This window comes from Haliotis cracherodii, unplaced genomic scaffold (genome assembly GCF_022045235.1).
Source record: "Haliotis cracherodii isolate W230 unplaced genomic scaffold, xgHalCrac1.p SCAF_3, whole genome shotgun sequence".
NCBI classification, from domain to species: domain Eukaryota; kingdom Metazoa; phylum Mollusca; class Gastropoda; order Lepetellida; family Haliotidae; genus Haliotis; species Haliotis cracherodii.
Genome location: NW_027266286.1, coordinates 28,914,416 through 28,936,049, shown reverse-complemented (window position 1 = coordinate 28,936,049; position 21,634 = coordinate 28,914,416). Strand labels below are relative to the sequence as shown.

Below are 21,634 nucleotides of genomic sequence, written 5' to 3'. Positions count from 1 at the left end.
GCTGCTCAAACTGACCTTTATACTCACCTTTATTTTAGAGATATGTTTACACATAACAAGACTCCCTTCATGTCTAGGTCTTGTTTCTGTTTGTCTATCTATGAGTCATGTTTGTGAGGGCAGAGATAATTTCCTTCAGTAGCAGGAGATGATTGAGGTTTCAGGTGGGTGGTCAGGAAACTGACTTTGATGGTGATGACACACAGTCTGTATGTTTTCCTTGTGTATTGCAGTGCCAATGGTTGTTCGTGGTCATATACAACCCCCTCCACTCACTAGTCACGAAGGCGGCCCAGATCGGCCCCATGCACTCATGTCCTCAGTGAGTGGCGAGTCAGCTTTAGTCAACTCCGAGCCCCCGGCACCGCCCCCTCGACCTCCCGGCACACATGGACGCAGCATGTCAGTCGATCTCAAGCCAAAGACAGAAGGAGGTCAGTGTCACTGATAACAGGCTACACGTATCATTGATCAACAGATGCATTTGGGAAGCTTAACAATGTCTTAAGAATACCTGAAAGATGTGATCTCTAGGACTGATTGAAGTCTTTGATAAGCATTTGGAAGTTGGAAGAACATGAATACATGACACTTTTTATGGATAACAACTTGTTTTATTTGTGAGGGTGTTGGTATATGTGTGTGGGTGGGTGGGGGTGTGTGGGTGGCTTTTGTGTGTGGGTGGGTGGGTGTGGTTGGGTTTGTGTGGGTGTGTGGGTATTGGGTGTGTGTGTGGGTGGGTGTAGATGGGTGTGTGGGGGTGAGTGTGTGTGGGTGTGGGTGGGTTTGTGTGTGGTTGGGTTTGTGTTGGTGTGGGTGGGTGTTGGGTGTGTGTGTGGGTGGGTATGTGTGTGGGTGTGAGAGAGAGAGAACTCTATGCGCTGACACAGTATTCACCTTATGAAGGGACAAGAAGTAGACCTGAAGCATTGTTACAGAGATAAAAGAAGTTATCCTTAAAAAGTGTCATGTACCAAAAAACTGATAGGTTAATAGTTATCTCTCTTTCATGTTGGTCTAAGTGAAAGCAGTTTATTGATGTTTCACTGTTGATTAATGGGGAAATAGTTTATGTAAATAGTAAAAAAATTGTATTGCCTATATAAGCTAAACTGTGGTGGTATATTCAAGGTTTCAATGAGGAAATGAAAGGCCACATGCTTTTTTGTTTGGGAATTTTTTTCTAACCAATTAATATCTTATGTACTGTAAGTCCAATTGAGCCATAATATTTTCTTCAGCTCAGTGTTTTTTTAATTTAATTTTGAATAAAGTTGGCCATGGCAGCCATATTGAAAACCCAGTTGTTTACATTTCGCAGCCATTTTTGTTAAAATGTAATGAAATTTAGTATATGTGTAATTAGTAGTGTGTAATTAGTCTGTGTTCTGTTTTTTGGCGGTATTATAAATTTTGACTATTATCCTAACTTTGACATGGTTGAAATGCATATTTGGCTCTGCAAATGACTCTTCTGAAATTGCCTGACTGACTGCCATGACAAATTAACTATAGCAATATGAAATAATAAGGTGTCCTTAAACTTCTTTTGAGCAGTATATGTGAATATAAATGCTGACAGAAACTTTTGTAAAGTGTCTGTCTTAGTTGAGCTTTTAATGTGTTGACTACATATCCAGGTGAGCTACAGTGCTACGGCACTGTGTTTTTACAGTAACATGGACTTGTATGTCAGAGGTGTTGTTCTATATATACGATAGATTTGATCAATTCAGGGTTTTATCTAGCCCTTCTCAGAAGCAGGTATGCTGTCTCTTGACTGTTTCTCCAGTCAGATAAATCCATAAACTGAATTGGAGTTTCAAAGTATCATTGAACTCGTGGGAACTTTTCAAAGCAACCCTCAGTGTGTTCCTACCTAACTAATGGTACAGGGGTAGAAACTAACATTTTTAGTTCACTAGTCCTTATAATGATAACATATAGCAACACCCTTAAAAATGGCAAATTTCTACTAGTCGTCATGATACCTTAATTTTGGGCAGTTTGGCAAGGACTACAGGACTACTGCCAAGTTCTAACGTTGTGGTACATGTTGTTGTTTCCAGGACACTACAGTGCGCTGCTGCCGCCCCCAGCAGTTCCGCCAAGAGTGTCCCCAAAAGACGTAAGTCCTCTTCACCATTCTGGTTGGGAACCAACCTCCTCACAGCGATTGCCCGTTCACTGACCTCTCTATATTGTCGCTGCTACCAGTCAAAGTTCTTCACTGTGATAGGTGGCAACAACCATGCTTGGAGTTGCACTCGCAACAGACTGACTGTTATGTTTACAACCAATCTGATTAAACAAAAAAAAAAAAAAATTCACGTGGAAAATATGGTCAGTCATGAACCTATTCAAAATTTACTATCATGGCTTTAACAAAAGTATTAACGTAACTAGATTTGTGGTTAGAGGGCAAATTTCAATATTCTTGTAATGGCCGCTGCCACGCTGATGGCAGAGATGATACCGAGAGTGCAATGAAGGTGTCATGTGCTGGGAAGGAGCTTGGTTTGGGACCGGTAAAGGGAGACTACTCTCTGACCCCCACACTCACAGTGTTAGCCAATGCCCATCCAGTCTCTGCCTAATGCCATATTTGCATGCCTATTTAAGTCAGTGAATGAAAGCGTGTATGTTGGCTGTTGCCACAGTTGTATATGTTGTCAAGTCTCCTTTTGTCTGCTAGTTTATTTTAATGATAGAGGTTTGTTTTTTGTTTTTAACTTGATCTCTCATCTGTATGTTGATTTTTACAATACAAACTGTACTCTTTGAATGCATCCGTCTCTAACATTCCCTAGTGTTATTCGACCACTTACTGGATATGCTTGTATGTCAGGAAACCTCTGTTGACACCTAAATAATAACATCACAAAGATTATCCTATACAATGATTGTTATACTTTGTACCATAACTACTGATTATTCTTTTTAATAATTATAATACTGTTACATAACTACTGAATATCATATACAACAATTGTTATACTGCATTACATACCCACTGATTATCATGTAATATATTAATTAATGTATAGTTCATACATATGGATTATCATACTGCACAACAACATACACACGGAATACCATACTGCACAACATAACACACAGATTATCATACTGCACAACAACATATACACCAAAATACCATACTGCACAACATACACAAAGATTATCATACTGCACAACATACACACAGATTAACATACTGCACAACATACACACAGATTATCATACTGCACAACATATACACAGAATACCATACTGCACAACATACACACAGATTATCATACTGCACAACATACACACAGATTATCATACTACACAACATACATACAGACTATCATACTGCACAACATACACAGATTTTCATACTGCACAACAACATACACACAGATTATCATGCTGCACAACATACACACAGATTATTATGCTGCACAACATACACACAGATTATCATGCTGCACAACATGCACACAGATTATCATACTGCACAACTACATACACATGGATTATCATGCTGCACAACGCACAGATTATTATACTGCACAACATACACAGATTATCATACTGCACAACATTCACAGGGATTATCAGATTGCACAACAACATACACACAGATTATCAGACTACACAACATACACACAGATTATCATACTGCACAACACACACAGAGATTATTATACTGCACAACATACACACGGATTATCATGCTGCACAACATACACACAGATTATCATGCTGCACAACATGCACACAGATTATCATACTGCACAACAACATACACATGGATTATCATGCTGCACAACGCACAGATTATTATACTGCACAACATACACAGATTATCATACTGCACAACATTCACAGGGATTATCAGATTGCACAACAACATACACACAGATTATCAGACTACACAACATACACACAGATTATCATACTGCACAACACACACAGAGATTATTATACTGCACAACATACACACGGATTATCATGCTGCACAACATACACAGATTATCATACAGCACAACATACACACGGATTATTATACTGCACAACATACACACAGATTATCATGCTGCACAACATACACATGGATTATCATGCTGCACAACATACACACAGATTATTATACTGCACAACATACACATGGATTATCATGCTGCACAACATACACATGGATTATCATGCTGCACAACATACACATGGATTATCATGCTTCACAACATACACACAGATTATCATACTGCACAACATACACACAAATTATACTGCACAACATACACACGGATTATCATACTGCCCAACATACACATGGATTATCATACTGCACAACATACACACAGATTATCATACTGCACAACATACACACGGATTATCATGCTTCACAACATACACACAGATTATCATACTGCACAATATACACACAAATTATACTGCACAACATACACACGGATTATCATACTGCACAACATACACACGGATTATCATACTGCACAACATACACACGGATTATCATACTGCACAACATACACATGGATTATGCTGAACAACATACACACGGATTATACTGCACAACATTCACACGGTTTGTCATACCTCTCTTGGCTGCATATAACAGGGCCAGGGGAGATGAGTGTCATGTTGCGTCTATAAACGCTCTCCCACAGGATACAGTATGACTCGGCGGAAACTTCAAGCTTGGCCCCATGATGTTCCACGGTGGTGCTGGTGTAAGGATCAGCTCCTATTTACGGATACAGTCCTTGAAGTGGCTGACCACTTGCTGAAGTCATCAGCCAGCTATGACTGTTGAGTGGCCATGTCCTTGGATGGCCTGGTCTGAAGCTCATACAGTCACCCAATGGTGCGCCTGTGTCAGGCTGATTAATCCAAGCAGCCTTAAGTGTTAAGTGTGACACCACTGACGATGGTGTAAACAGACGGACTCCTCCGTCACGCTCAGGGGAGAGAACTGAAAACTAACCATATAACTGTCACCCAACTGTAATTGCAGGCACCCAGCTGGAAATCCAATGAAGGTGCAGGTATTGCCGCCACGGAGGGGGGTGCAGATCGGGCAGTGTCGTTTAGCGAGCCCAGGTCGCCAACGGAGAACACAGTCACTAATGAGGTGCTCACTCTAACCTTCTCTCTTGCAGTTGGTATCTGCTCCTCAGCTACTAACAAAGTCCGTCCGGGAGAGGCACCGCCGATCTTTTTCTCTAGATTATAAAAAAGTGGTGAGATTTTTGGTGGTAATGGGCTCATTGTTTTGTTGCATAGAGTTTGGGAGAGGAAGTACTTCGGTGCATGAACTAGATTGTAGTGAGCGCCACCAGTGGGCTGTCGCCAGAGAGGCTGTGTGTGTGTTATGTCCGAGGATGCAGCACTGCATGACAGTGACGTCCGGCTATTCATCTGCAGTGTCTCTTGGATGTTTACTAGTTTGGCAGTTTTCACCTTACTCAAGTTAAATATCATCGCATGGATTTCTGCAAATTTTCCAGTTGAATTCGGCACCTTTTCAACTGTTCATCTTCATGTGAGGGGCCATTTTGGTTTTATGGTGGGGTGTCATCCTTGGACCTTGTTTGTTTTGCAGTGGGAATTTAATTCTGCATCACCCATATTCTAGTTGATCTGTTTCCATGGTTTTCTTTCCTTTTCCCTGTGTATGCCACCCCTCTGTATTTCAAACACCAAGGTTCAATCTGTGGGTCTCAGTTGTTACTCCATCACTGTGTGTTTTAAATCTTGTAGTCAATCCATTACAATTGTATTCAATCAGTTGATAGTTCAGTGATTTCATGCTGCACTTATTAAATTACAATTTTCAGAGGTGTTTTTATATGAGACATTGGTGATAAAATGGAATGCTGTTTGTTTAAACACGTTTACTGTGGTATCTATGGTATTGCTGAAATCTGGGCTGTTTTATGTCTGTCCTGCCTCCACCACCACCTTGTATTCAAGCTCTGCACAATCATTAACTCTTGTAAACAGATTAGTAGATTAGATACATATTTTCTATTTCATGGGTATTGTGTCACCATTTGACATAATTATCACAGTGATCCCAATAGATATAACAGAACACCATTATGGAATATAAGGCCACAATAAATTACTTTAGATTTTCAATTTTGAAAAATATGAAACATTTAAAAACAGTTATTTTTAAATTGTTTTGAATGAATCTGTTCAGGGCATCTGTGCACATTAACCGTTTACTGATGTGATTCACTTGATGCTTAATTGTTTGAACTGTTTATGGTGTATTCTATTACTTAAAGAAGAAGGAATCATACGTGGGCATTTTCTTTTGATGATCTGATGATTTTATTGTGGCCTAAGATATCATTTTTCTCTGTGGTATATGTATTATTGACATAATTAGTGCCCTGATTCTTATTTCATAATTAAACTACCTATTTCACAAATATGATTGTATGTCTCACGCCAACACAAAAAATGGATAAAAAATCTATATACTCTGCCAGAACCGAACATGAACGATACAGGTCACATGGCATGTCTGATACTGATAATATGTTGTGGGTTAATATGAAAGGTTGATGCACTGTGTTTTATAACAAAGTGGGCTATCTAACAAAATAATTCTTGTTAAAATGTATTGAACATGTTGTGTCATGTGGCAAAGCAGCTGAATCATTGACTCCATTTTCATCAACTGCTTTACAAAGTAATTACCTGTGTTATATACATGTGGGGTAGCCCCGTGGTTAAAGCGTTAACTTGTCACACCGAACACCGGGGTTTGTATCCTCACATGTATACAATGTGGGAAATGTGTTCCTTCTTCATGGTGTTGCTGGAATGTTGCCATAGCAGCGTAGAACCCAGTTCACTCACTCATACAGGCAATAAGATGACTGTAGCAAGTGCATGGATAATCAATTGTAATTAGTCATAATAAGATCCAGCTGTCTGACAAGTCTTTTGGCCGGTGTGTACAATCATCATAACGTTATAGTGTCTTATATGTCATCTCCTGTCCTCATTTTGAGTTACCGCGAGATGTTAGTTGCTTACCAGCTCAATGGCAGATCTCTGGTAGAACTGATATTGTCACGCAAATATATATCGCCAGAAAATAAATCTCTGTAACTTGTGGAAATGTAGTGATGCATTTGTTACATGTATCAGTAACAGAGTGTTCAGGAAGCTGGGTGTACGTGTACGCCCCTCCACACAATCCTGTACGCCCCTCCACACACTCCTGTACGCCCCTCCACACACTCCTGTACACCCCTCCACACACTCCTGTATGCCCCTCCACACACTCCTGTATGCCCCTCCACACACTCCTGTACGCCCCTCCACACACTCCTGTACGCCCCTCCACACACTCCTGTACACCCCTCCACACACTCCTGTACGCCCCTCCACACACTCCTGTACACCCACACACTCCTGTACGCCCCTCCACACACTCCTGTACGCCCCTCCACACACTCCTGTACGCCCCTCCACACACTCCTGTACGCCCCTCCACACACTCCTGTACGCCCCTCCACACACTCCTGTACGCCCCTCCACACACTCCTGTATGCCCTCCACACACTCCTGTATGCCCTCCACACACTCCTGTACGCCCCTCCACACACTCCTGTACGCCCCTCCAATCACTCCTGTACGCCCCTCCACACACTCCTGTACGCCCCTCCACACACTCCTGTATGCCCCTCCACACACTCCTGTACACCCCTCCACACACTCCTGTACGCCCCTCCAATCACTCCTGTACGCCCCTCCACACACTCCTGTATGCCCTCCACACACTCCTGTATGCCCTCCACACACTCCTGTACGCCCCTCCACATACTCCTGTACACCCCTCCACACACTCCTGTACACCCCTCCACACATTCCTGTATGCCCTTCCACACACCCCTGTACACCCTTCCACACACTCCTGTACGCCCCTCCAAACACCCCTGTATGCCCCTCCACACACTCCTGTACGCCCCTCCACACACTCCTGTACGCCCCTCCACACACTCCTGTACACCCCTCCACACACTCCTGTACGCCCCTCCACACACTCCTGTACGCCCCTCCACACACTCCTGTACACGCCTCCACACACTCCTGTACGCCCCTCCACACACTCCTGTACGCCCCTCCACACACTCCTGTACGCCCCTCCACACACTCCTGTACGCCCCTCCACACACTCCTGTACACCCCTCCACACACTCCTGTACGCCCCTCCACACACTCCTGTACGCCCCTCCACACACTCCTGTATGCCCACACACTCCTGTACGCCCCTCCACACACTCCTGTACGCCCCTCCACACACTCCTGTACGCCCCTCCACACACTCCTGTACACCCCTCCACACACTCCTGTACGCCCCTCCACACACTCCTGTACGCCCCTCCACACACTCCTGTACACCCCTCCACACACTCCTGTACGCCCCTCCACACACTCCTGTACACCCACACACTCCTGTACGCCCCTCCACACACTCCTGTACACCCACACACCCCTGTACGCCCCTCCACACACTCCTGTACGCCCCTCCACACACTCCTGTACGCCCCTCCACACACTCCTGAATGCCCCTCCACACACTCCTGAATGCCCCTCCATACACTCCTGTACGCCCCTCCACACACTCCTGTACACCCTCCACACACTCCTGTACACCCCTCCACACACTCCTGTACGCCCCTCCACACGCTCCTGTACGCACCTCCACACACTCCTGTACGCCCCTCCACACACTCCTGTATGCCCCTCCACACACTCCTGTACACCCACACACTCCTGTATGCCCCTCCACACACTCCTGTACGCCCCTCCACACACTCCTGTATGCCCCTCCCCACACTCCTGTACGCCCCTCCACACACTCCTGTACGCCACTCCATACACTCCTGTACGCCCCTCCACACACTCCTGTACGCCCCTCCACACACTCCTGTACGCCCCTCCACACTCCTGTACGCCCCTCCACACACTCCTGTACGCCCCTCCACACACTCCTGTACGCCCCTCCACACACTCCTGTATGAGCCTCCACACACTCCTGTACGCCCCTCCACACACTCCTGTACGCCCCTCCACACACTCCTGTACGCCCCTCCACACACTCCTGTACATCTTCTCATGTATGTCACACACTGCACCCAAGACACCTTCATTCTGCATGTGGGGGCATGGGTGGCCCAGTCGTCTAAGGCGCCGCAATTTGCTGTGCTGAGTTGCGTCCCCTGGACACGCCAGAAACCTATGATTGTGGGTTCGAATCACGGTTCACCCTGATTATGTTTCTAGGTTTGTCAGCACCATACCCGTGCTCGTGGGTTTCACCTAAGTGGTAAGCGTCTCAGACCTGCACAACTTCGGACTTTCCTCCCACATTAAGCTGACACGCCGTGGTATAACTGGAATAATATTAAAAGCGGTGTTAAACCTAACTCATTCACACTCATTCTGCATGTCCTAGACTGGTTATGTGACAGTGTTCATCGTGTGGCTGTAATATTGCTGACTGTGGTGTAAAACAACAGTCACTCACTCTCTTATCTACTCTCTGGAGATCTAGCCGTCAGTACTCAAGTACTGGAGTACAGTCAAGTGTGGATTCAAGTATCATCAGTTCTTCATGTGTATGTATTCACTACGTTCTTCCATCACCCGTGAATTCATGTGGCCGCTTAACCGTGTAGTTGCTAATTTTGACCAAGGAGCTAATGCTCAGACATAAGGTTGGGCTTTTTATACCCGACCAATAAAAATGGACACTCTCCCTATGCTTGTCTGTGTGTTCGTACATGCAAGATGTCATTTCCGGAGATCTTGAAAAATGTACAATATTTCTTCACCAATATTTCTGTCACATTGATTGATCTAGTGGTGAACTGGTGCCTTTTGATAGTTTGGGATTTAATTTTTTAAATTGTTCGAGTTTCCACGGCAACAGCTTTGACATACACTGAAAATAGAAGTAATGTTCATTTCTGGAACAGATCTTCAAAACTGTAATATTTTAACAAACTTGGTATATAAATAGGTTTAGTGGTGAACTTGTGCCTTTAGATCGTTTCTGAGTTTTTAAACAAATATATTTTCGATTTTTAAGTTCCAGATAGTTTCATCTCGAGAAGTGTTTACAATTGTGAGGGATATCAGTGACTTTGTCCTCTTGTTGACTTTCATTGTACATGGCCTCATTTAATTAGCTGACTCCAAATAGGCACATGTCGCCGCTACACTGGCTGTATGTAGTATGGGAAATGGAAGAAGTTAGTGTATACAAACCCATGAAGTATTGACAAGGGGATTCAACAAAGGCTGGTGTATCACAGTCAACTCTAGATAATAGTTTACATCTTCAGCGCAGAGGTAGAGAATTACAGCCACAACTGTTTTGCTTGTATCTGACTGGCTGACCCACTGTATACTTGTCTGCCACGGACATTGATATCGGAGAGGTGAGGAGACTGCAGATGTTTCAGGATCATAGGTTTTGTCCTGCGTTTCAGTGTAATCAGTTTAATGATGTGTTTCAGGTCCAGAAGGATGCTGTGGATGGGAGTGGAGGTAACTTTCTTTGGCAAAAACTCATTTTAAACAGTCTTTGAATGGCATTTAGAAGTGATACACATAAGAGAGAGAAACATAGCATTTCGGAGTATATGCTTTCTCCTTAATTCACCTGTTGAAGGAGCATGCATATACTCCAAAAACGTTGTGTGCCTGGTAATTAAGAAGTTGACGTCCATAAATTTTCTCTGAATTAACCCATGAGGTGACTAAATGGATCAAGTGGTCAGGCTTGGTGTCTTGGATGACTGCATGTTAGCATATTCTACTTGTGTGAATTGATGCTCATGATGTCAATCACTGGACTGTGTGGTCCAGACTCAATTATTTACTGACTACTGTCATAAAGCTGGAATATTGCTGAGTGCTGTTAAACAAGACACAAACAAAACAAACAAACAAACAAACACTTAGTGAATTATTTCCATTACAGATTTCTCCACTTCAGCTTCTTCCAGCCTGACTGTAGCATCAGAAACTAAGGTAAGAGGCCTGGAGCCTGCATTGCACCCCCGGAACAGTACATGTTTCAGTCATACTAGTCATCCAAAGTGGTCGCTCTGCAGACCCGTGTGGAAGTGTCCGGTCAGCGTGTGAGCCCTGTACCTCATGCTGGTCACAAGACTTGAGGGGGGCCCAGGTGGCCCAGTCATCTAAAGCGCCACGATTTGCCATGCAGAGTTGCGTCCCTTGGGCACGCCAGAAACCTATGATTGTGCCTTCGAAATGCAGGTTTGCCCCGATTATGTTTCTAGGTTTGTCAGCACCATATCCGTGCTTGTGGGTTTCACCGGAGTGGTAAACGTCTGAGACCTGCATCACTTCGGCTTTCCTTCCACACTAAGCTGACATGCTGTGATATAACTGGAATACTGTTAAAAGCAGCGTTAAACCCAACTCACACACTCACAAAACTTGACTAAAATAGGTAGAAGGTGGTCAGGCTCTGAGACTTGAACTGACAAGATGGAGTAGATCGTTGTTCATGTGTTCAGTCACTGGTCCAGACATAATTATTTACAGGCTGACGTGCTACGGCATGAATATTGTTGACTATAGTATTTAGCAACCTTTGCTGTATGACTGTCCTTGAGAAAAATAAACTACAACATGCCTTTGAGATGTAAACTTGAATCTTCAGTGTACATGTTGCAAGTCACCCATGTTCATCCGGGGTAGAATAGGTCTTCAGCAACCCATGCTTTCAATAAAAGGCAAATATGCTTGTTGTTAGAGGCGAGTAACGGGATCGGGTGGTCAGGCTAGCTGACTTGGTGGATGCATGTCATCTTATCCCAATTGCATGGACTGATGCTCATGATGTCAATCATTGGATTGTCTGGTCCAGACTCGATTATTTACAGACCTCTGTCATATAGCTGGAATATTGCTGAGTGCCGCGTTAAACAACAAACAAAACATCTTGTAAATGAAAGTCATGCTTTCCGATGCAATTTTAGACTGAATCTTTTAAGCAGGTATTAGTAGCCTGCCCCATCCAATCTTGGGTTATACGATTCATATTTGCCCACCCTGTATTTTTCTATGAACTTTGAACCACATTTTCCATAATTTGTGTGGAAATAAAAGAATAAGTGGTATCCCGGTTTTCTATATTTTCAGTTTCAATATGATCATGTTTTCAAAGATTATGATTAAATAAGAATCATTATTTGTTCAGTAAATCAATGCCGTAGGATATCATGAAGCCAAAGATATTCAAGCCAATTCTTAAATATACTCCCAGGTTGTATCACCGTTGCCGCGGGAACAGCAGAGTGTGGCGGAGGAGGTGGAGCCAGGCAAGCCTCAGCATGCGGTCTTAACATTACGGTAAATACAACGTGCAAGGGTTTTATACCGGTGTGGCACCATGACCACATCCTGTTACTGACAGGGCAAAAAAAATCGACTTGTCCACTCGTGTTGAAAAGTGGCAGCTTGTGAAGGGCGAGCAAGAATTGAAGAAACGCTTGTCCTACCCAGCGAATACATATATTTCAATCATGTCAATTCATCTCTAATCATTTTCAATGACATATGCAAGATAATTTCAAACCTACAATATGTTTTCATATGTACAGAAATATACAGGAAGTGAGTTTGTGAATAGAAACTAGGTTTTAAAGGGAGATAATTAAAACATTTTATTTTTGTTGTAAGTGACTCATTAGTGACGCTGAAACGTCAAAGCGATCGTAAACACCTGATGATTGATTTTGTGAGGGAAATTGCTGACATACAGAAGTTTTAGATCGGGGATGGTGAGTTATCGACAAAATACATGAATTAATTAACAAACAGGACGAAAAAAAGAAGAAAATTATCCTAAAACAGTATGACTGTTCAAAAAATGAAATGGAACAATTCAAGATGCATGGTTGAGTGAGTGTGGATGGGCAGAGATAAACGTAGATGGCAGGGACTTATTTTGTGCTATCTGCCGTAATTAAGAACATAGGAATGTAAAACTTGATAACATTGAACAAGGCAAGTGAAAAGGCAAGTGTTTTGGTAAATCCCTTGCTCTCCATCCTCCTTTATCCTGGGATATTTATATGGAGCATATGAACATACCCGGAAGTCTTTCACCACCCTAGTTGGTTCAGAAGTAGAAATCCTTTTTTTCATCCTTGTACGAGCACGTCTCTAATATTTGTTTTTCAAATAAAACATATTCAGCTGTTAGCTTTTTTTAGTGGTTATATCACTGCATTTTTTACAGCAATTTGTGTTGTTGTGTCATTTGACTGGTAAAATATTGAATCAAGGTGATTATCATAATAATGCCAGCCAGTTCATTGTGTCCTCAGTCTGTTGCTATGTACTCATACTTATAGTGAACTTCAATGTCAACCAAACTCTAGTCTGTCTCAAAGTCCCTGATCCATATTATTTTCCCTTCTGCCCAATCTCATTAAAATCAGTTCTCGCTACCGCTGAACAAAGATCTGAGGACATTCCATTAGAGAATGACTTTTCATCAGACCAATTAGAGCTTTGCTTACCAGATCAGGAAAGTGACAGACAGAATGTGTTTTCTAATCATGCATAGTTGAACTATTTAACGCAGGGTATTCTGAATGACACTTACAAGCTTCATGACTGAATCCATTCAATCTAGGCCATCTATTAGCTAATCCTGAATGTTCTTTTCTTCGGTTTTCAAATTTTTAATTGAGAATTAGTCAAAATATGTTTTGTAAAGTGGTCGCCAGTTTGAAACTAGTGCCGTGAAGCATGAGAAAGCTGCCTTCTGGCTAATGTCGACTTCTTGTCAGTCATTCCATTATATTAGTCGGTCAAAGTTCGCGAAAGGTCAGCCTGACGTGACCCGTAATGGGATGTCCTCCAATCTTTGTTTAGCAGTGGCCTTCTGCACAGCCCTTACTGTAATGCTATAGCCCTAAATGAAACATATCGAGGTTTTCCACAGGCTCAGGTTCTGAATCTCCCATCTCAATGGGGATCCTTTTCAATTCTTTGTATGTAGTTGCTTGTTTCTATCAAAATTTTGGGTAGTCGGGTAGCCTAGTGGTTAAAGCGTTTGCTCGTCAAGCAGAAGACCCAGGTTTGATTCCCGACATTCGTACAATGTGTGACGCCCATTTCTGGTGTCCCCTGCCATGATATTGCTGGAAAATCAAACTCACTCACTCACTATCAAAATTGTATATTTTCGGAGACTAAACCTTAGTCTCACCAAATTGATTCATTCTCTTGAAATATTGCCCATTTGTGTGTGTTCCAGGCAAGCAAGTCGAGACAAGCGTGAACTTCACATGGCAGTGCGTACCCACACTGAGCGGAATGCAATGCTCACCCGATTGAACTGTGAACTTAACCAGGAGTTACAAGAAGTGATGGAGCAGAGAATAGCTCTGGAGATTCAGCTGGAGCATTTGCGACCCTTCTCCAGTTAGTCCCAGCTAGGGGAGACAATCTGTGTGCCGGGATCCCAGAAATATGAGTTATCTCCCCTGTATTGTCCTCTTTCTAGATGTATATATTATTAACAACAACGCTGTCTTGTGGCTCTAAGTAATGATATTACCTATATGCTGTGAGAACTCTGTCAGTCATTTAGCCGTAGGTGGACTGATTGTAATTAGAATTGTATTTTGAAATGATTATTTCACTACTGGATGTGGATATGTATGTGGAACATGTATTACCATTATCTGTCTTGTAAGAGCCTGTGTAAATGAAGGGAGATAACTCATACAACAAACGGCTGACCAAAATGCAATTCAGTTTTGATATGGAAGTGTTTGAATCCTGAAGATGCTAGAACAATGTAGTGATCTGAGATGCAGCAGGAAGGACAAGGATGTGGGAATAGCAGCTTTTAGCCTCTGTGTCCAAGTGTTGAAGAAAGTGCCATTGCTGTTGCTGCTGAGAGCTGTGTGGTCGATGGACGCTTCTCCGTGTACTTGTGAATGATGGCTGGTTGTTGAGGTGGTGTACAATGATAAAATAGTGCATGCATGTAAATAGAGGCCTGGTTTTTAGCCCAGTGAGAACCGATCTGGAGTTTTAATGAACATCTTTTACTGTGTGAAGGTCATTCCCTGATTATCATTAGCTCATAACTGTAGAGATATGTCGCTCAATGGTGGTCGTTTTTCCAATGATGGCTCATCTTCAAGGTTTGTGTAGCCTTGCTGTAGCAATCTGTAGTCTACCTGCTCCAGTCATAAAGGTCACATTATGACTTGATGAACTCTTTCTCAGCAACAAGATCCCTGTTTTTAGGTTAAAACACTGTTTTTCAAAGGTACTTGTAATGTTGGTTTTTAATTGTGTTAAGAATTATTCTAAAAGATGAACCAATATCAGTCCTGAACTTTCTTGTCCCTCTTTCATTTACTGAAAAGAACTTTCTGTTTAAAATTATGTTTATGTTTGAATTTATTTTACATAAATTCTTGTTCTGGTTCTCGTCTCTTGCTGACTAAACCTTCATCTTGATATTTAGTATGTGAGTATACTTCCTAGGTAGCCATTACTCTTTCACTACCTTTCTTCCACAAGAACTGTTAACAGAGGTCGTATAACTTTCTTTCTATCTTAAACCTTTGAGGACACTGAGTGAAGAGTTGTGTCCCTTAGCATAGTTTAAATCTAAGATACCCCTCATTGTGTTTTTTGGTTTGTAAGCACCTTAGCAGTGCTAGAGGATTTCACCAACTGCGTAAACATCTACAACGTGTGACATTACTTGGAAGTCATGTTTGGGATAAAATACTATTGAAAGCGTTGGTCATTTTAACTTATGGTGAATATTGATGGTAACTGTTGCCTGCCAGCTTAGAGAGTGGACTGCCATATCACAGTGAGGATACTATCTGTTTACCTGCATGTAGGAGCTTAGTGCTGTGACAATCAGATGGTCCAGTCAGTGTGGAGACATAGTGCTATTACTGCTAAATGGAAGTAGGGTGGGGCCAGGGAGAGGCATGGGCGGGGCATGGGCGGGCCACAGCACCCACACCCTACATCGATCCTGTCCAGTGCATGGTAACGAACTTCATTCTTTCAGTGCTTTTCTTGTGCCATGTACACCGGTCTTCAAGGCTTCTTCTTGTGTGGAGCCTTATTCTGAGCTTGTCTTTGTACATCTTGGTTCACCAGTGTAGTATGAGACCTACTAGAGACTGGTTGCCTTGGTTACATAGTTTTGTTGGTGTGTGACTATTGTGACCATGTATCAACTGTCTGGGAACAACTAGGTAGCAGTTAATGTCAGCATTTGCCAAACAGCGTTTTCCTACAGGTATCGTACACGTTTGCGAAAGACTAAAGGGAGACAAGTTGTTATGGAAGGGGTCAGTGATGGGACTCATTGTATTACCCTGTGCATGTTTTCAAGCATGTATAGGTCAGGTCACAGTGTTTTGGTTTTGTGGGCTTCAGAATAAGATGAATAAAAAACAAGCTTATGTTGTTTGCTAGTTCAAAACTTGTGCATACTGCAAGGAATGTTTCTGTGAAATATTAAATGGAAAATTAATAATCACAAAGGCAACAGTAGATTATTTTCCACAGCACTTCTGGTTTGAAACCATTTATGATTTGGAAAGTCTAGATTGCCTCAGCTCTTGGGTCTGTCCAAATCTGCAGATATTTAGAGCTTTGCAGATTTGGTTAGTCCCGGAAATTAAGTATTGTTCTGGGCTCCGTTTGGATTTGATACTGTTTCTTTTGTAGATATATATTTTTTAATTTGAGAACTTTATTTCTGGGACTGAATGCTTAGGTAATAAGCCACAAACCAACACTCATCTGTTTCTGTAGCAGGCAAGGCCGTGGGGTAGCCCAGTGGGTAAAGCTTTTGCTTATCACGCCTCTGGCCCAGGTTCGATTTCCCAACATGGGTCAGTGTGGTGACATTTCTGGGATATTGCGAAAAGTTGTATTGCATCCTATTAATTCACTGTAACATGCAAGATAATTTCGAGAAAGACAACTCTAATTTCGATAAAATCAAGACATTAACAGCATCCTGCATCAGATCATGATGAAAATCTTGTGACTTATTTTTAGTGGTAGTTACTTCTACTGTCACCAACTCCACTAATAATAAGGCAGGGCAGCCCTTTACAAGTCACCAGTCCCCCTTTAATTAGTGAAAGTTGATGAGTTTCCATTGCTGCTGCTAGCAACCTGACAACATATTGTCCTGGGCTTTAGTGCAACCATGTGTTTAGTTTCAGGAAACAGAAACCATTATACCCTATCACTTACTGGTAAAATAGAGTCATTAATTCCATCAATAAAGGCACCAATAACTTTAATGACAACTCTACCAATAACAATTTGCCTAATGTTCATCACTCACTAAAACTAGTTTTCAAGCTAATAGTATGTGGAGCTGTGCACATAAAATCTGAAATAGCTTCCTTATGTTAGAGTGCTTATTTTCGTTCTGTTCAGCATGACATTTTCCTTTCTCATATTTTCTATACTTTCAGAAAAGCCATTAATTCCTGCCCTATTTACTAAGTATTTTTAATCTGAATCAATGAGATATTTTCCTTGCCATTCCACCTTTATGAAAACAATACTCACTTTGTCTTACTATGTTTTATAGACTTCTATGTTTTCCACATTTTGTTTGTCATTTGAGTCGACCAATTTCATTCTGGGCTTATTGCTAGGTGTACTGTTTTGTCCCTAAGTTGTAGTTGTTGTCCTGTACGTGTCTTGGTTAATCAGACGACGTCTCCACATCTTCCATTAACATACACAGCCGGCCTGACCAAGCTAGGACTGTGCTAATAGCATAAAAAACCCACTCTCATTATTAAATCTCAACATTTCATCAGGGTAAATGTGTTTTTAGTGATATATGTGGTTGACGATTGTTTCTGTATTTTCTACTTTAGAGCTGTATGAAATCATACTCTATGTTTCTGTGTTAAGATTAGGTTATATCTTGTGTAGCACAAACTTTGGACATTCTGTTTTTGCTGTATTCCAAATCAGTTTTCCATTTTTGCCACATTCTGCCATATTGGAATAATTTTTGTTGAGATGAGGAAATATTATTTAAAAAGCTACTTTCATTCTGTGGTCTATCAAGCTAAGGCTGAGCGGAGGCATGTTTGCATGTGCACTGTGTTTTATTTGTCAGTGGGAAACTTTTAGTCCAGTTGTTTGTCTGTGATTTTATTCCCCAAATCTTTATTTTGCTAATTAAGGTTCTACCTTAGTTTTTATTTCTATTTTTTAGTTCTCATTGTGTCGAGATCGGTTGAACGGTATTCTGAAGCATCCTGTATGGCAAATTATTCAGGGTTGAGAATACCTGTTGGATAGCCTTGTACCCACAGGCTGCGAGGACTTCCTCTGTTGAATTGACTTACTGACAAAATACTTGCTATTAAGGAAGCTTTCAAAAGTTTGATGTATAATCTTTATTCTTGAGTTTGGATTTGGGAGGTTAATGGGTCAAGTGGTCAATTCAACAAATCAACTTTTCAGAGAGTTCTTGTTCCAAGTCAATCAGTAACACCTCAGATCGTAATATTTTAAGAAAAATCAGTTAACCTGACATTCTTGAAATCTCTGCCAAATCACAAGTTCTGTGGATAATAAGATAAGATAAAAAGTAAGAGCTTAAGGAATTAGGTTTTTTTTAACCTACAGTAAACTTCTGAACTGTTTTCTAAGAGATATTTATGTTAGTTGCTGCTGACCAATTTGTTTTGTTTTAAGATCTTTTTTATCACTATGTAAAGTTAGAAAGGAAATTGGAAAAAATATAGAATTATGTAAGGATTGATTTGAGGGTACTTCCTTAAGAAATGTCTTTGATGAATGAAATATGAACTAGCATATTTTTAGAAGTAAGGCATTTACTTTAGTTTAGTTTATTGAAACAAATCAATTTTGGCCATCAGCGTACTTCATTAGTGTTGGGGAGTTCTGTAAAGGTGTGGAATAGCATACTGTTAAAGGTTATACTTGTGACAAAATGTGTACCCTTCGTTTAGTCATTAATCTGGGCATTTCACCATCGGTGCAATCAGTGTCTATGTCCCAGTGCCAGTGCAATGCTCCCTAGTCGTGTGGAGATACCGGTACATACAGGGGCTCAACTGTATAAGAGCCAAGCTTCTGTTAAATACAGATGGCTTTGATGATAACTGGGAATGGGTATCAGTTGTGTGTCTGATAAATGCTTGTGTTGGTGTTATGAAAGTTGGGAGATTGCATGAAAGGTTACTAACATGGCTGAGAAAACTTGTTCAGCTTGACGCTGAACATATCTGGAGTCCTACAGCTGTATGTAACTGGAGTCCTACAGCTGTATGTACCTGGAGTCCTACAGCTGTATGTATCTGGAGTCCTACAGCTGTATGTATCTGGAGTCCTACAGCTGTATGTATCTGGAGTCCTACAGCTGTATGTATCTGGAGTCCTACAGCTGTATTTAACTGGAGTCCTACAGCTGTATGTAGCTGGAGTCCTACAGCTCTATTTATCTGGAGTCCTACAGCTGTATGTACCTGGAGACCTACAGCTGAATGTACTGCAAGTCGTACAGCTGTATCTGGAGTCCTACAGCTGTTATGTACCTGGAGTCCTACAGCTGTATGTATACGGAGTCCTACAGCTGTTACATACCTGGAGTCCTACAGCTGTGTCTGGAGTCCTACAGCTGTATCTGGAGACCTACAGCTGTATCTAGAGTCCTACAGCTGTTTTGTACCTGGAATATTACAGCTGTATGTATACGGAGTCCTACAGCTGTTACATACCTGGAGTCCTACAGCTGTGTCTGGAGTCCTACAGCTGTATCCAATGTTTTTTTCAGCTATTCGATTGTCCATGAGCAAAATGATAGTCATTATTCCCCTTAATTTTAAAACATCTATGAATAATAATATCAATTATTATTGCCATCTATAATTCATAATGACTGCTCATTCATCAAGTTTTGGATCTATATGTCATGGTCAGTCTGTTGAAATGGAGGCTATTTTAGCTAGTATTTATTAAGTTCATAATTTAAATTTTAATATTTTATGAAAATATGTCTGAAAAAGAGATATTTAATATTATGAATCATATATACTCCATTTTGTCCTTCAGTCAGATTAAATCCATAATACTTCCTTTCCGATAGTTATTCACTTGCTAAATGGATGCTAAATATAGTACTAAAAAAGTTAAGGATGACAGATTAACTATAGTAATATGAAAGAATCAGGGTCCTTAACTTTTTTTAGTAGTATATAAGACTATTTTTATGTCTTTATGTCAGTGTGTAACCATGGAAACAAGGAAATGTTGCACAGTGTATATGTCAATGAGGATAAATATTTGTATAAACTCCTTGTTGATGCTTCTGTCAGTGTATAATACTGTATTCCTAACACCTAGCTCTGTGTATATACTGTACAGTATAGTGTTGCCATGTTAGACGTAGCACCACCATGTACATATTCCCTCACCCCCTCATCCTGACCCCCCTCCCCCTCCCTCAGTATTATTGCCCCTGTCAACATAATGCATCCAGCCTACAGGCCAACAATAAAGGTGATATGGTCATTTAATGCCAGACTCTGTTGTTTCCTTCAGTGACATGGGTGGTCATCTGAGGTGCTGCAATTCACCATACAGAGTTGCCTCTCTTACTCATGCCAGAATCCTATAATCATGGTTCAAATCACAGAATATATTATGGTATTTGGTTTGAGAGTACCCTACCCTTGTATGTTTGGTTTAACCAAAGTAGACAACATCCAAAACATTAAATTGAAATGCTGAAATATTGTTTGAAGAGGTGTTGACGCCAGTCCTTTTCCACTGGACAGCTATTGCTGACTGGCACTGGTATATCCAGCAGTAGGAGGAGTAGGGGTTCAGCTTTCCAGAGATAAGATGTCTATGATTATATATATTTTAATCTCTGGACTGGAGGAATGTCCAGATTCTCTCTACACATCAACATGAACATATACTTCGGACACTGGACGAGGAACATGAAGTTAAATCTGAACTGTCAGCTATATTCCAGCTGTGTCATGGCATGAAAATAACTGAGTATGTTGTGGCAGGTAAACCAGTGGTAGCATGATGCACAGCCCACACCATTGACAATCTGATCTTCAGTTTAGTCTGTTCGAACAAGCATGAGATGAAGGCAACTTCCTGCCTCCGACCCATTCAGAATAGGTCTTAAGCAACCCATGCTTGTCGTAAAAGGCGACTAACGGGATTGAGTGGTCAGGTTCGATAGATGCTCATTAAGTCAATCACTGGATTGCCTGGTCCAAACCGCCGTCATGTAGCTGGAATATTGCTGAGTGTGTTGTTAAACAACAAACAACTTCCTGCTTCCATGTGGTTGAGCGACTTTTGTCCAGCTGAATCACAACCACCTGTCAGACTAAACAATGGTTGATAGCACGAGGTCATTCTCAATTCTCCTGTGCATTATATCCCTATTGTTTTGCAATAAATACTTGAACCCACCATAAGGTTCAGGGTTCCAGTCATCAGTCTAGGGATCATGAATATTTTTTATATATTT

General features: G+C 41.5%; 1 protein-coding gene across 7 annotated transcripts in view; it reads left to right on the top strand.

The window, feature by feature from the left end:
• The window catches only part of LOC139476014 (ralBP1-associated Eps domain-containing protein 1-like), a 106,454-nt gene extending 85,800 nt beyond the window's left edge, over positions 1-20,654 (top strand). For 5 of the 7 annotated variants that reach the window (XM_071259247.1, XM_071259252.1, XM_071259245.1 and 2 more), the window contains 7 exons: positions 234-434; positions 2,070-2,128; positions 5,024-5,140; positions 10,557-10,587; positions 11,024-11,073; positions 12,338-12,423; positions 14,342-20,654. In XM_071259247.1, coding sequence (XP_071115348.1) covers positions 234-434; positions 2,070-2,128; positions 5,024-5,140; positions 10,557-10,587; positions 11,024-11,073; positions 12,338-12,423; positions 14,342-14,513 — 716 coding nt within the window. In that variant the 3' untranslated portion in view covers positions 14,514-20,654. Of the gene's footprint in view, positions 1-233; positions 435-2,069; positions 2,129-5,023; positions 5,141-5,168; positions 5,250-10,556; positions 10,588-11,023; positions 11,074-12,337; positions 12,424-14,341 lie in introns of all 7 variants that reach the window. The other 2 variants (XM_071259246.1, XM_071259248.1) reach the window with 2 other exon arrangements.
• Positions 20,655-21,634: the final 980 nt, after the last annotated feature.